This window comes from Euleptes europaea, chromosome 4, assembly GCF_029931775.1.
Source record: "Euleptes europaea isolate rEulEur1 chromosome 4, rEulEur1.hap1, whole genome shotgun sequence".
NCBI lineage: Eukaryota > Metazoa > Chordata > Lepidosauria > Squamata > Sphaerodactylidae > Euleptes > Euleptes europaea.
This window is the reverse complement of record NC_079315.1, coordinates 76,127,120-76,139,296: the sequence shown is the minus strand read 5'-3', so window position 1 is coordinate 76,139,296 and position 12,177 is coordinate 76,127,120. Positions and strand designations below refer to the sequence as shown.

At 40.3% G+C, this 12,177-nt stretch overlaps 1 protein-coding gene across 2 annotated transcripts in view; it reads left to right on the top strand.

The window, feature by feature from the left end:
* Positions 1-7,903: 7,903 nt before the first annotated feature.
* Positions 7,904-12,177, top strand: part of PAM (peptidylglycine alpha-amidating monooxygenase) — a 111,917-nt gene continuing 107,643 nt past the window's right edge. For both annotated transcript variants that reach the window (XM_056847830.1, XM_056847828.1), the window contains exons 1-2: positions 7,904-8,234; positions 10,396-10,516. In XM_056847830.1, coding sequence (XP_056703808.1) covers positions 8,143-8,234; positions 10,396-10,516 — 213 coding nt within the window. In that variant the 5' untranslated portion in view covers positions 7,904-8,142. The remainder of the gene's footprint in view (positions 8,235-10,395; positions 10,517-12,177) is intronic.

Genomic DNA, 12,177 nt, shown 5'->3' with positions numbered 1-12,177 from the left:
TTAAATGTCTGCTAGTGCAAGCATGGGGTGTTTCTCCTATTAGGGGAGGAATTGGGCTGCCAGTACTGGCATGGTACTCTTAGGGGTTTGGCTGTTGGATGTTTGAGTAAGGTATTGTGTGTGTATTGTACAGGGGTGGGGGGCTTTGGTAGGCAATAGGAGGTAGGTTTTTTTGGTATGCACCAAAAAAAAGTTAATGTGAAAAGCCAAGCAGCTTCCTTTGCATGGGTGTGATGATGGAGGTATGAATCTGTGGCTGCTGAAATTCCTGAAGAGGTTAGCATTTGGCTTCCTTGCCTTTGTAGTGCTGCCTGCCATTTATAAAGAAGTTGGTGACAGGGGTAAGGTTTTGCACTTTAGTGTCACATTGCAGGCTGGGAAAAGCCGGTAGACTTCTCTGTACAGCGTGGGGGTGTGTGTGAACATGCTGAATCAGTATTTCTTGAGACAAACCCTGATTGAATAACTGTCTGGGTTTTAAGTTCTAATTTCACAAGCTAATCACTGTTGATGTACGTCACGTTTTTGCATTTGTGTCTGGACAAAGCCAATGTCAAAATTGCAAATAGGTAACCAAAGAGCTTATGAGGCATTTGTATGTTGCCTCTTTGTCTGCTTGAGGTGGCTCGCAGCTCACACAATAAAGCAAAACCCAAGACAATTACAACGCGCACACACACACACACCAATAAAAATAAATCATGCCAATAAAAACAAGTTAGAGCATAAGAGTCACAATTATAGATCCTGATGAGTTTTAGTAACTTTTAGTACACTGTGGTTGGCTTGTTTTGGTTTCAAATGCTCGTTTTATTGTGCAGAACATGATTTCAACATCTCTTTAGTGAGTGTCATATATCTTTTATTATGTGTGTTGCAGGAAGGATCGAGTCTAAAATTAAGCTTCTTTTGTTGTTAGGAACACTTTACTTAGAATATTTATCTTGCATGTGCACGTTGTTTATATTGTTAGATAGTTTCAGAGGGTAATTGTGTTAGTCTGCAATACAACAGTTAGATTCGAGTCTCATAGCACCTTCGAGACCAACAAGATTTTCAGGGTCAGGTGAAGGGGTGAAAATCTTGTTGGTCTCTAAGGTGCTAATGGACTTGAATCTGGCTGTTTATATTGTTAGTGCATCATGCTGTGCATTATATTGTTAGTGCATCATAGGTGTTGGAAGCACAGTGATAGGGTGGCTGGCAGTCCCTTGTTGAATCTCCTGGGAGTTTGCTTTAGAGTGGACAGGACTCCTCATGGCAACAGGGATGGCTGGAAAAGCTCTTAGAGATGGGAACTGCAGTATTTCCAGAAAATTACAAATCATTGAGGCATATCTAGCAGACAGATCCCATATTGCAAAATATTTCACACTCAGTTCACTTCAAATCAGGAAGAATTGGGGAATGTACACTGTTCAATAAAGGATTAAATGAAGAAGAAACATTTCCTTTCCCCCTCTGTGTGTGTGTGTGTGTGTGTGTGTGTGTGTGTGTGTGTGTGTGTGAAGTGCTGTCAAGTCGCTTCCGACTCATGGTGACCCTATGAATCAATGTCCTCCAAAATGTCCTATCTTTGACAGCCTTGCTCAGGTCTTGCAAATTATGGGCTGTGGCTTCCTTTATTGAGTCCATCCATCTCTTGTTGGGTCTTCCTCTTTTCCTGCTGCCCTCAATTTTTCCTAGCATGACTGTCTTTTCCAGTGACTAGCCTTCTCATTTCCCCCAGTAGACACTTCTAACTCTGTTCTCCATTAAAACTTCTGTTTCTCACTCTGAGGTGAGGGGAAGGCATTTTCTCATCCTAAAAATCTTCTAGACTTCTTGTCTCCTGGGTAGAGTCACCCACTTTCTTCAGTTTGTTTCCTGCCTTGTTAGGGAGAGCAGGCTTTTGGTAAGAGGTGCTCAGCAAGGCCCCTGCAACAACTTCCTCATGGGGAAGGTGTAGCCTGCTCTCTCAGAGACTGAATTTCCTTCATCGTTGCATGACAAACCCAGCTTGCTAACTTGGGGGGGGGGTCCAGAAAATTGTGCTTGGGAGGGGAGGCATCTCTGCCTTGTTCCACAGTAATGTTCATCTTCCTGACTGCTTCGTTATGGCCATAAATTCAGAGCACGAGGGTCTGCCATCTTTGTTGGCATAGAGGATCTTCCCGCCAAAATCAGCAGCTGTTTTTGAGGTATCCTCTGAGGGACAGTCAAATTGTGCGGCATGTTCTTCTCTCACCACCTCTGCTCATCTACTTTTGGCTGCTCTTCTACAGGTTTGTGCCTGCTTGGCCATGCCAGGGAGTAATCCATTCCTCCTATTTTTGGGAGGAGAAGGGGGGGTCTCCATCTTTTCTGAAAAGGCTCCATTTGAGCCTTTGTTGAAGTTCTCCATGTCATCCATTGCCTCAGCCATGCTGCCCTCAGAAGGGGGGAGAGAGGAGGCAGAAAAGAGAAATTTAGATATAGACTAAAAGAAATGAGAAGAAGTAGGCATAAAGGGGTAAAAATAGAGGTATGCCTTCTACTGACTCAGCCCAGGAGACAGGAAGCGTAGAAAAAATTTAGTCCACCACCTTGAAGATGGGATCAAGTATGCAAATTTAAGATGACCTCCTCTTTTTCCTTGAAAGCACACTGGCAAAAAAACTAGTGTTTCTTTGAATGAATACAGCATGTTACATGCTAGATTTATCTTCTTCGGGCCTTCATAGTGCAAAATGCTAACAGTCTTTGTAATTATCAATGCTGACGGTAACAGTGCATTTCTAAATGTAAATGGTTTTCATGCAAGGTGCCATATTCCTTTAGATGGGGAAGGATATCATTCTGTACTGAACAAAAGCAATTACGATTAGGGTGTCTACGATCTGGGAGGTAAAGGTAAAGCTCCCCTGTGCAAGCACCGGGTCATTCCTGACCCATGGGGTGACGACACATCCCGACGTTTACTAGGCAGACTTTGTTTACAGGGTGGTTTGCCAGTGCCTTCCCCAATCATCTTCCCTTTACCCCCAGAAAGCTGGGTACTAATTTTACTGACCTCGGAAGGATGGAAGGCTGAATCAACCTTGAGCTGGCTACCTGAAACCAACTTCCGTTGGGACCGAACTCAGGTCGTGAGCAGAGCTTGGACTGCGGTACTGCAGCTTACCACTCTGTGCCAGGGGGCTCAGTACAATCTGGGAGACTCAGGTTCAAATCTCCACTCTGCCATGGAAGCTTGCCAGGTGACCTTGGGCCAGTTACACACACACTCAGCCTAACCAACCTCTCAGGTTGTTGTTGAAGAAAAAAATGAGGAGGGAAGAATGTTGTAAGCTACTTTGAGTCCCCGTTGGGGAGAAAAGTGGATTGTCATTGAAGCATCTAGTACTTTCCCAGTTGCTTTTGACAAACCTATTGAAACAAGTAACAGTGTAACGCTTGTTATCCTTACATTTTAGCTTTGCATGAGTAAGTTATATAATTCTGTTTATGACTTTTCTTTTTTTAATATGGCCATCTGGAAATGTGACGTCTCATGGGAGATCTTGCTGCTTAGTTAATTGTAATTGTGCCCTTTGTTAAATGAAGCATTTCCTGAATATTTCCTGCTGGGAAAATGTGCTAAAACTACTTCAGGACATAGCAAGATATTGAATATTGGAGCAGTCTAGTACATTCTCCATAACCATTGCGATGCTTTGTGTGCCCTCTAGAAGAATGAAATATGTAGATCTACAATGTAAAAGTACATAGTACACAAGGAGCATGCTTTCAGAAGTAATTCCTTTTCATACGCATGAGTGGAACAAGAATTGAATTCAGTAAATTATATCTTGAATTGGATGAAATGGATTGGGAAGTGTATGGATAATAGGAATTTGTATACAAATATTTAAGTAAGAAAAGTGCTTTCAAAAAGAAATGAGAGGACTAAATCAGAACAATTTAGGGACAAATTTTAATCCTGTTACACAGATGTGAAAAATACTGTTACAATTATTTAAACCATTGGAGTACAATATTTTGGGGCGGGGGGGTATTCCTGAATTAACATATAATATTTTACAGAGGAGAATCATATGAAAAGACATTTAACTTTGGTTAATTAGGGACATAAGAGACCAGTCGATTATTGGTGAGGCGTGTAGAATACTTCTACGAGAGAGATTCAGAATAAATTGGAATGTGGTATTAATTTTGGCTGTATCAGGGCAATAGGTTGTCAATCAGGAAAGTAAGGATTTTTCGTAATATTTCTTATGTTTAATATAAGTGTTTTTACTAGTGCAGAGACTGAGTTTTTTATGGTGTATCCAAATGTTCAAGATAAGTTACTGGACTAGTTTCAGAAGCCAAGAACAGAACTGAAGATGAGACCATGAAATCATTAAGCTGTTTCTGTACTTTATCCGGAAACACTGAATGAAAATATACAATGGATTCTTCAGTAGCATTGTGGCAGGTTGTGTCTTATGATTGTCATGTGACGGAAGCCCAAATTCAGTTTTCTCAACATTCTAGATGACAGAAGGCAATAAGGGAAGGGGACAGTTAGTTCTCAACCAAAACTCTATTCAGATAACGGTGGTAGGTTTTAGTGCCATTTTGTAATATGTGATGCCTTGAGCAGTAGAAGAAAAGACAAGATTTTTTTAAACAGTCCAAATTTTCTTGATTTGAACATGGAAGAATTTTTTCAAAATTCACAAATACAGTTCAACACAATGCCCTATTTCATCAATCTTCTTTGGAATGTTTCTTATTTAAATATTTATTCACTGATTTTCTCCCCAAACAGACCTAAAGCAGCAACAACCATAGAAACATACAATTTAAATGTAATACAATTTAAGCCAAACAAACAAAAACAGTCATTGGTATATTTTGGGCTGTTCCTGGATCCAGTGGGCCAGCTCATCCATAGGGCCTGCGTATGAGCCATAGGCCAAGAGCCTATTGGCGCTTGCCATTTACCTCACAATTCGGCATTTCCAAACTTTATACCTGGAAACAAGAAGAGAAAACACAAAATCACCTCAGTTGTTAAAACTGGCAGCAATGTTCCCTCCCTGCATCTCAAGATTTATAGCAGAATTACTTTTGCTTTGGTAAGTCATACAGGCAAACTCAAGACTGGCCCGTGTACCCACTGGCAGTGGTACCCACTCTTGCCATCTAGCCACCTACATTCTGCTTCCTTATTTATGTCATATTGAAGATAATACTTCACTGACAGTAGTTTAGAATGATTTTTTAAACAATTACAAAATGAAATCCTAAATAAGGATTGGTCCTTAGTGTTTGAGGACGCAAATGGTAAATGTTTACTTCGCTTCTTTCAGATACCCTTCAACAGAACTTTCTCCTTGCCAGACTATTTCCGCTGGTTAGAAATTCATAAGTTCAGATGAGCTTTCTTATTGGCGAGATGTAATTCCCTAGACTCAGCTGAGACACAAGGGCGATACAATAAAATTATTGCAGAAGAACGAAAATGCCCACGTGGTCTGGACTCCCTAACCCACATTATTTAGCATGTCCACAAAAAAAAAACATTGCATGAAATAAATATATCACTCCCTGGATAAAACAGCTAAAGACACTTTCTGAGAAATGGATACTGCATTATCTGCTGTCCAATAGATTGGTCAGTTGCGTGAGAAATGTGGCGACTTTTCTCTTTATAGTGTCAAGGAAAAATTAAATTTCATTTCCCCTTTTTAAAGTGTGAAGTGGTTGATGGATAGCCAGTGGCTGTTAAATCATTGGAAAGGAAAAATATGTTTTTAATGCTCCTCATATAGCGCTTCAGATCAAGAGTTCCAAAAGAAGCCGACATGGAGGGAAGTATTATACTGGGTGCCCAGCTTTAATTTGCTCTCCAGTCATTTCTTTAAGAACTTCCAAAATTACTCGTCCATTCGATTGCACCTGTGGGCAGTTCAGTCATTATCTTCCCTCCAGTCATTTGAAGCAAATAATTGATAATCTTGGGTTGGAGACCTCGATCATAGAATGTTGTAGTTCTGCATGTGAAAACACGGACATATGAATCTCTAGGGGTGTGTTTTAATGCCTATTTTATAAGCAGGTACTATCAGCACTGGGGAACAAATACCTAGCTCCTAAAAAAGTGGCACTGGTTTCCAAGGATTATAAGACAAAATAATTTCCTAGCCTTTATGCATAACCTTATTTATCTCTCTCCATTTATTGGCTGTATTCCTTTGGAGTATCTGTTTTAACCAAAAGCAAAGCTGTTATATCAAAATTCATGCATAATGAACATAAGCAACCATGTAATCTTGTTAGTGTATCTGTTATCCTCATTTGGTCTTCCTCATTTGGTCTTTATTCTGTAGTTTTTGGGTTACACATCTAAAATATATTGTAAATTCCTCAGGACAACTGCTGTCTCTTGCTTTCTGTCCAAGTACTCACCCTATTTCATGCAATTCTTAAATAATAAACAAAATTATCTTAATGAAAATTGACCTTTCCTGAGATATGATTTTTTTATCCACTTGTGCAGTGTGTGTGTGTGTGTGTGTGTGTGTAAATTCCATATATGGTTAAATAACGATCTAGTGATGTTATGCATAATAGATTAATAAGCACACATTCTGAAAAAGTTTGAAGGCTTCTTTACCTAGGACCCTTGCGTTCTCTAGTGCAGGGGTCCCAAGTGTGGTGCTATAGGAGCTTTTGCCCAGAAAGGCTTCTGATTGGCCACTGAAGAATTGATTGGCTGTGTAAATTGAAGAAAACATTACTTTGGTTGTAGCTGCCACCACAGCACAAGGAACTTCACTGCATGACTGTAAAGAAACTGAGTGACAGCAAGACAATCTTATTGAACAGTATTTCATTTTAAAAAGGTATTCAGTTAAGTTGAGCTTCTGTCTGAAATGTTGAAGAGCTAACGCTAATATTATGCATAACTTCACTCCCTGAGATTTTGTGGTTGGCTCTGTATCCTGCAGCAGAATTTCAAGGATGCTGAGAGGCTCAAAAAGGTTGGGGACCACCGTTCTAGCATGCTGAGCGTCAGTTAATTCCAGTAGTGAAATAATATAAATACATATGTAAAGAATGGACATTTGAACGGCATTAATAAATCGATGCTTCTTTTGAGAAAGTGAATGGGGATTTTAAAAGCTAAGGGAAATAAGGGGGAAAATGGATTGAGTGGAGAGTAGTTGGGATCAGCTTGATACAGTTCTGCGTCCTGTATTCTATGCATTTTAGCTGCTAGGTCAGATGCCGCGAGAGCTTTGAATCCTGAAGCCTATTTGCACCCAATACTGTGTTAATCTAACAAACTCTGTAGCGCATTCTGTATTCCATTTTAAAACTTCAGGCTATGCCTTTTTCATAATATCCTAAACATCTCTCCCCTGCCACTTTTCACTATCAAGGCTGCTGGAAAGTTCTGCAGAATTTAAAAACTTGTGTGTTGTTTTATGATACTTTGGTTGGTTCTAATAAAAAGTTATTGCATGATTTAGGAATTTTATTGCTGATTGATATGACTACCTGAAAACTTTTTGTCTGTGTAGTATTGTAAGAATGAAAGAGAGGAGAGCATCAACTAAATGAATGTTTCCGTTTTAGAGTTGGGCAAAAGCTTGTGAAACTATTAATGCATTCAGAAACCTCAGCAAAGATTTGCTAACGACTAATGTAATGTGTTAGTCATCCGTTATCTGCTTCTATTTTTGCAGGTTCTGAAATGAAGAACGACATGGGTTTCTGTGATGTCACTTGGCGCTTCTTTGCCCGTGGAATGGATTGATAAGCAGTCTGGAGATTTTGACAGTAAACTGGATAGGAAAAAAACCCAGCAGTGTGGCTTCTGTTTTCACTGGGCTTCAGTACAGCACATCCGATCTGAAGGAAGAGATTTGCCCTCCCCCCTCCGCACCCTTTCCTACTTCTGCCGCTCCTAAATGAAGACAGCACAGAATCGTCCCACCTTTCTGATTTAGAGCCTATCACCTTCCAAGACAGATGGTCTGTCAAAAACTGCGGGATGCCTGCAGAGAACATCATAATGAAGTAGCAAATTGGTAGTGCCGCTACTGCCTAATTGTCAGGATCACAGCCAATAGAGCCGCACTGTCCTTTTCCTGCTTCCTTAATCGGGTCAGGAACAGCAGGGTGGACATGGCTGGCCTCGTTAACAACCTGCTACTATTGTTGCTGATTTTTCACAACAGCTGTTTGGCTTTCAGAAGCCCACTTTCTGTCTTTAAAAGGTGGGTTCTGTAGGAGAGATCTACATTGCTTATGAGTGCATGCCGCTTAGTAATGCAGTCTTGCTTTAATAACTATGTTGACTTTTAAGCCTTTTTACAAAGCCTACAAAAGGCATCTCTTTGTAGTTTACTTTTAAGTAGAGACAGCCTATTTTGAAACTCTGCTTGTAATTACTATTGGTAAATTTTAATAGTGCTCACAGAAATGTTCACTTACTAGTATTGGTGCATAATGTCCCTTATGCTCCTATATGATAACTTTCAGTGTAGATTTTAGGCTGTTTGATAGGCTTCCTGGTAAATTACCTATGGATACAAAAGTTATTCCTCATAAATTCTCTTCTGTTCCTGGTCTGAAGTCTCTTTTTAAAAAGCATCAGTTTATTTGATTAGCCTTTTGAAGATGTCTGCTTGCATTTCTGAATGCCTTCTTAAAGGAAAGTCATCTGTGTTTGCTCACAAGACAATACAATTGTACATGCAGCATAGTTCCTGTAATTGCCACATCAAATATTTATCTATAGATATATTCAGTATTCATGTCAAATGTCTTCCTGATTCTTACTGCTGAGAAGATAAAAGGCATTTGACTTTTTAATTGGGCTTTTCGCTTTTGCGGGATGTACCTCCTATATAGTTTTTGTTAAAAAAATTATGTTGCTATTTGAATAGCCAGACAAAATAATGCAATAATAATGCATGATCTAACTACCACCTTAATAGTCAGGTTTCTAGAGATGAGTTTTATATTGTTTCTTCTTAGGCTTGTTCAGGTTTTATACTAGGAATGAGTTGGGAATTCTGTTATACATTGACTTAATAAAGGATTTGTTGTTTTGTTGATATGTTCCAAGGAGGTGGTGTAGCAGCTGACCAAGGCAACCATTAAATGGTTCTCCATTAAATGCTTTCCTATTAGTCACATGTACCCTTTTATTGTAAACTTGGGGCCTGTGCATACCTAGCTATTGTGAGCCTTGAAATCCAATTTTGAAGCATTACTAAAAACTGATTTATTATTAAATTGTTTGATCCACTTATCAAAAACCTTATCACCAGCAGAGCTTTCTAGTCATGTGATAGACTTGTCCTGTTCCTCCTTGTACCCCTGAGCCAGCATGGTGTAGTGGTTAAAAGCGGTGGTTTGGAGTGGTGGAGTCTGATCTGGAGAACCGGGTTTGATTCCCTACTCCTCCACATGAGCGGTGGAGGCTAATCTGGTGAACTAGGTTGATTTCCCCGCTCCTACACATGAAGCCAGATGGGTGACCATGGGCTAGTCACAGCTCTTTTAGAGCTCTCTCAGCCCCACCTGCCTCACAGGGTGTCTCACAGGGGAGGGGAAGGGAAGGCAATTGTAAGCTGGTTTGAGACTCTCTTAAGTGGTAGAGAAAGTCAGCATATAAAAACCAACCCTCCTCCTCCTCCTTCTCCTTCTCCTTCTCCTCCTCCACTTTCCTGCGTCAAAAAACAAACAACCCCCTCCCCCCCAAAAAAAAACATGCCAAAGGGAAGAGCAGCCTGGCCCTAGCTGTTAGCCAGAGAATGAGAAGCTGCTGGAAGGCAGCTCTTTCTTTTCCTTTTATCTGCTGGTTGCTCTGAAGATGTAGGGTGAAGGATATTGTGTGCTTATAATCTGTGTTAAGTCACCTTGGAGAGCATTTGTTTGAAAAGCAGAATATAAATCTTTAAGTATGGTATATGGTAAATGATACGTTGGCTACTAAATGACCTAGTGTTTGTAAACTCTTGTTCATTGGCGCTTCAGGCTGCTTCATAATGCCCATTGTAAACTTTCAGCTAGACATCAGTGGAAGTCAGCAAGGCACAGAAAAAATGTCAGTCCAATACAATAAATCCCATTCATAAAATAATAGGTATAAAATAAACAGTGTGGTGTAGTGGCTAGAGTGCTGGACTAGGATCTGGGAGACTTGAGTTCCAGTCCCTACTGTGGCATGAAAGTTGGCTGGGTGATGTTGGCCAGTTGAATGCTCTTAGCCTAACTTACATTTCAGGGTTGTTGTGAGGATAAAATGAAAGAAAGGAGAATGCTGTAGGTCACTTGGCGTACCCGTTGGAGAAGAAGGTGGGGCACAAACGAAGTAAATAAATAATGCCACTTACAAGTTTAACATTTCTCATCTCTTTGCCATTTTAGGTATAAGGACACGGCTAGGTCACATTCAAATGAATGTCTTGGCAGCAACAGACAGCTGGTTCCTCTAGGCATATCAGATTTTGCACTGGACATTCGCATGCCAGGGGTGACTCCTACACAGGTGAGGATGTATAGCCTTTTGAACAAGTACTATGGCTGTGCTTATGTTTAAGCAAACGTTTCTGTCTGGTTTCTACAGTTGCTCCAAGCGTAAGGTCTGTGGAGAGGAGTTTGCCCTATTGATGCCCGGCATGAGAGAACCTTGTGCTCATCTGGTCGTGTGTTAGACCCAGCTAAGAAACTGAACTAAGTGCTTCCCAGTGAATTCTGCCATCAAGAATCAGTTTTTTAAAACCCTAAAATGCTGTGTGGTTAAACTATCCGAATTCTCTCTAAAATACTCAGTTAAATCAGAGCAGTGGCAGCTCCACAGAGCAATGTGAATTGCCATGAGTTTACCCATTACTTTGCAGTTTGTGATCTAAATCTTCATAATATAAACTGCATTGCCTTTATTTTTTGTTCTGTAAAGATGGCAAAATATACAATAATAATAACATTTACTGATGAATAGAAACGTATTCTCCAGAATCATTTATGGGAGCAGCCTGTTTTCTGCAAGACTTGGTGGCTCTGCTTCAGTTATCCTTGCAGGCAACATTTCATGCAGAGATCTTCCAGGCCTCTGGATGTGAGCCCAACAGATGGTTGGCATCGTCAGCTTTAATTATAGTGATCACCCGTTTGACAGAAAAGGAAAGACTTGGGTTCAGTTTTCCCTCTCTCTTCCCACCTCCCAAACGGGTGATCAGGGATGTCAAAGTTGGCATTTTCTGTTTGGAGCTATTCAGATGGTCGACACCCAGTACCTGATCCCACATGCAGTACCGGGAACAGCTCATTCATGCATCTTGTGGCATGTTGAACTTAGAACTTAGGCAACCATGTTTGGATTGTAGGAAGGTTGGGTGATGGTCAATGACTTTTTCCATGTGCTACTTATGTGTGCTCCCTTATCCTAAATGCTGACAATATAATTTGTCCCAAACGCTAGGAATTTATGTGGCAGGGTTTGTGCGATTTGAAAATGTGAGGCAGTGAGCTCTGACTCACAAAAGCTTATGCTAGAATAAACATTGTTAATCTTGAAGGTGCCTCTGGACTCCTGTTTTATTTCACTAATCTTGTAGTCCATCATGTACTATTTAGTTGATGCAGTAAAATCTAAGCAAGGATCATTAACCAGAAGTGTGCATCCTTGTGCTAAAATATTAGACATAGAGCTACATAAAAGTAGTCCACATTCTGAACTAAGCCTGAATCCTGAGACTTTTATAAATTAATGCTATTCAAATTTGCATGATTTCTCTTATTGTTTTAGTTTGGTTAATAGGCAAGGAGCTCTGCAGTGCACTGAAATCCTGGATAAAACAGTCAGCAAATAGGAGTTAAGCAAGCGATTAAAGGAGAGGAGAGAACTTCCCCCCTTTTTTTCTTTTTTAAAGGACTTAGAGTCATGACAAGAGTAGGATGTTGTTTTGCTGCGGAAGAGATGACTCATTGTTGCAGACAGCACTTCTAGAAATGGAAGAAAAACAAGGGCTTTTGGTTATTGGGGAGCACTTCCTAGAGCTTATGATTGGAACCAGCTGTTTCAGTTTAGTTGCAGCAGAAGCAAAATGAAGCTACAACCAGGACTCTGAAAACCATCTGTAAAGAAGCTCCCCCCCCCGTACATTTAAAATGCAAATGTTTGTGTTCTTCACATGTATAATGGCTAAC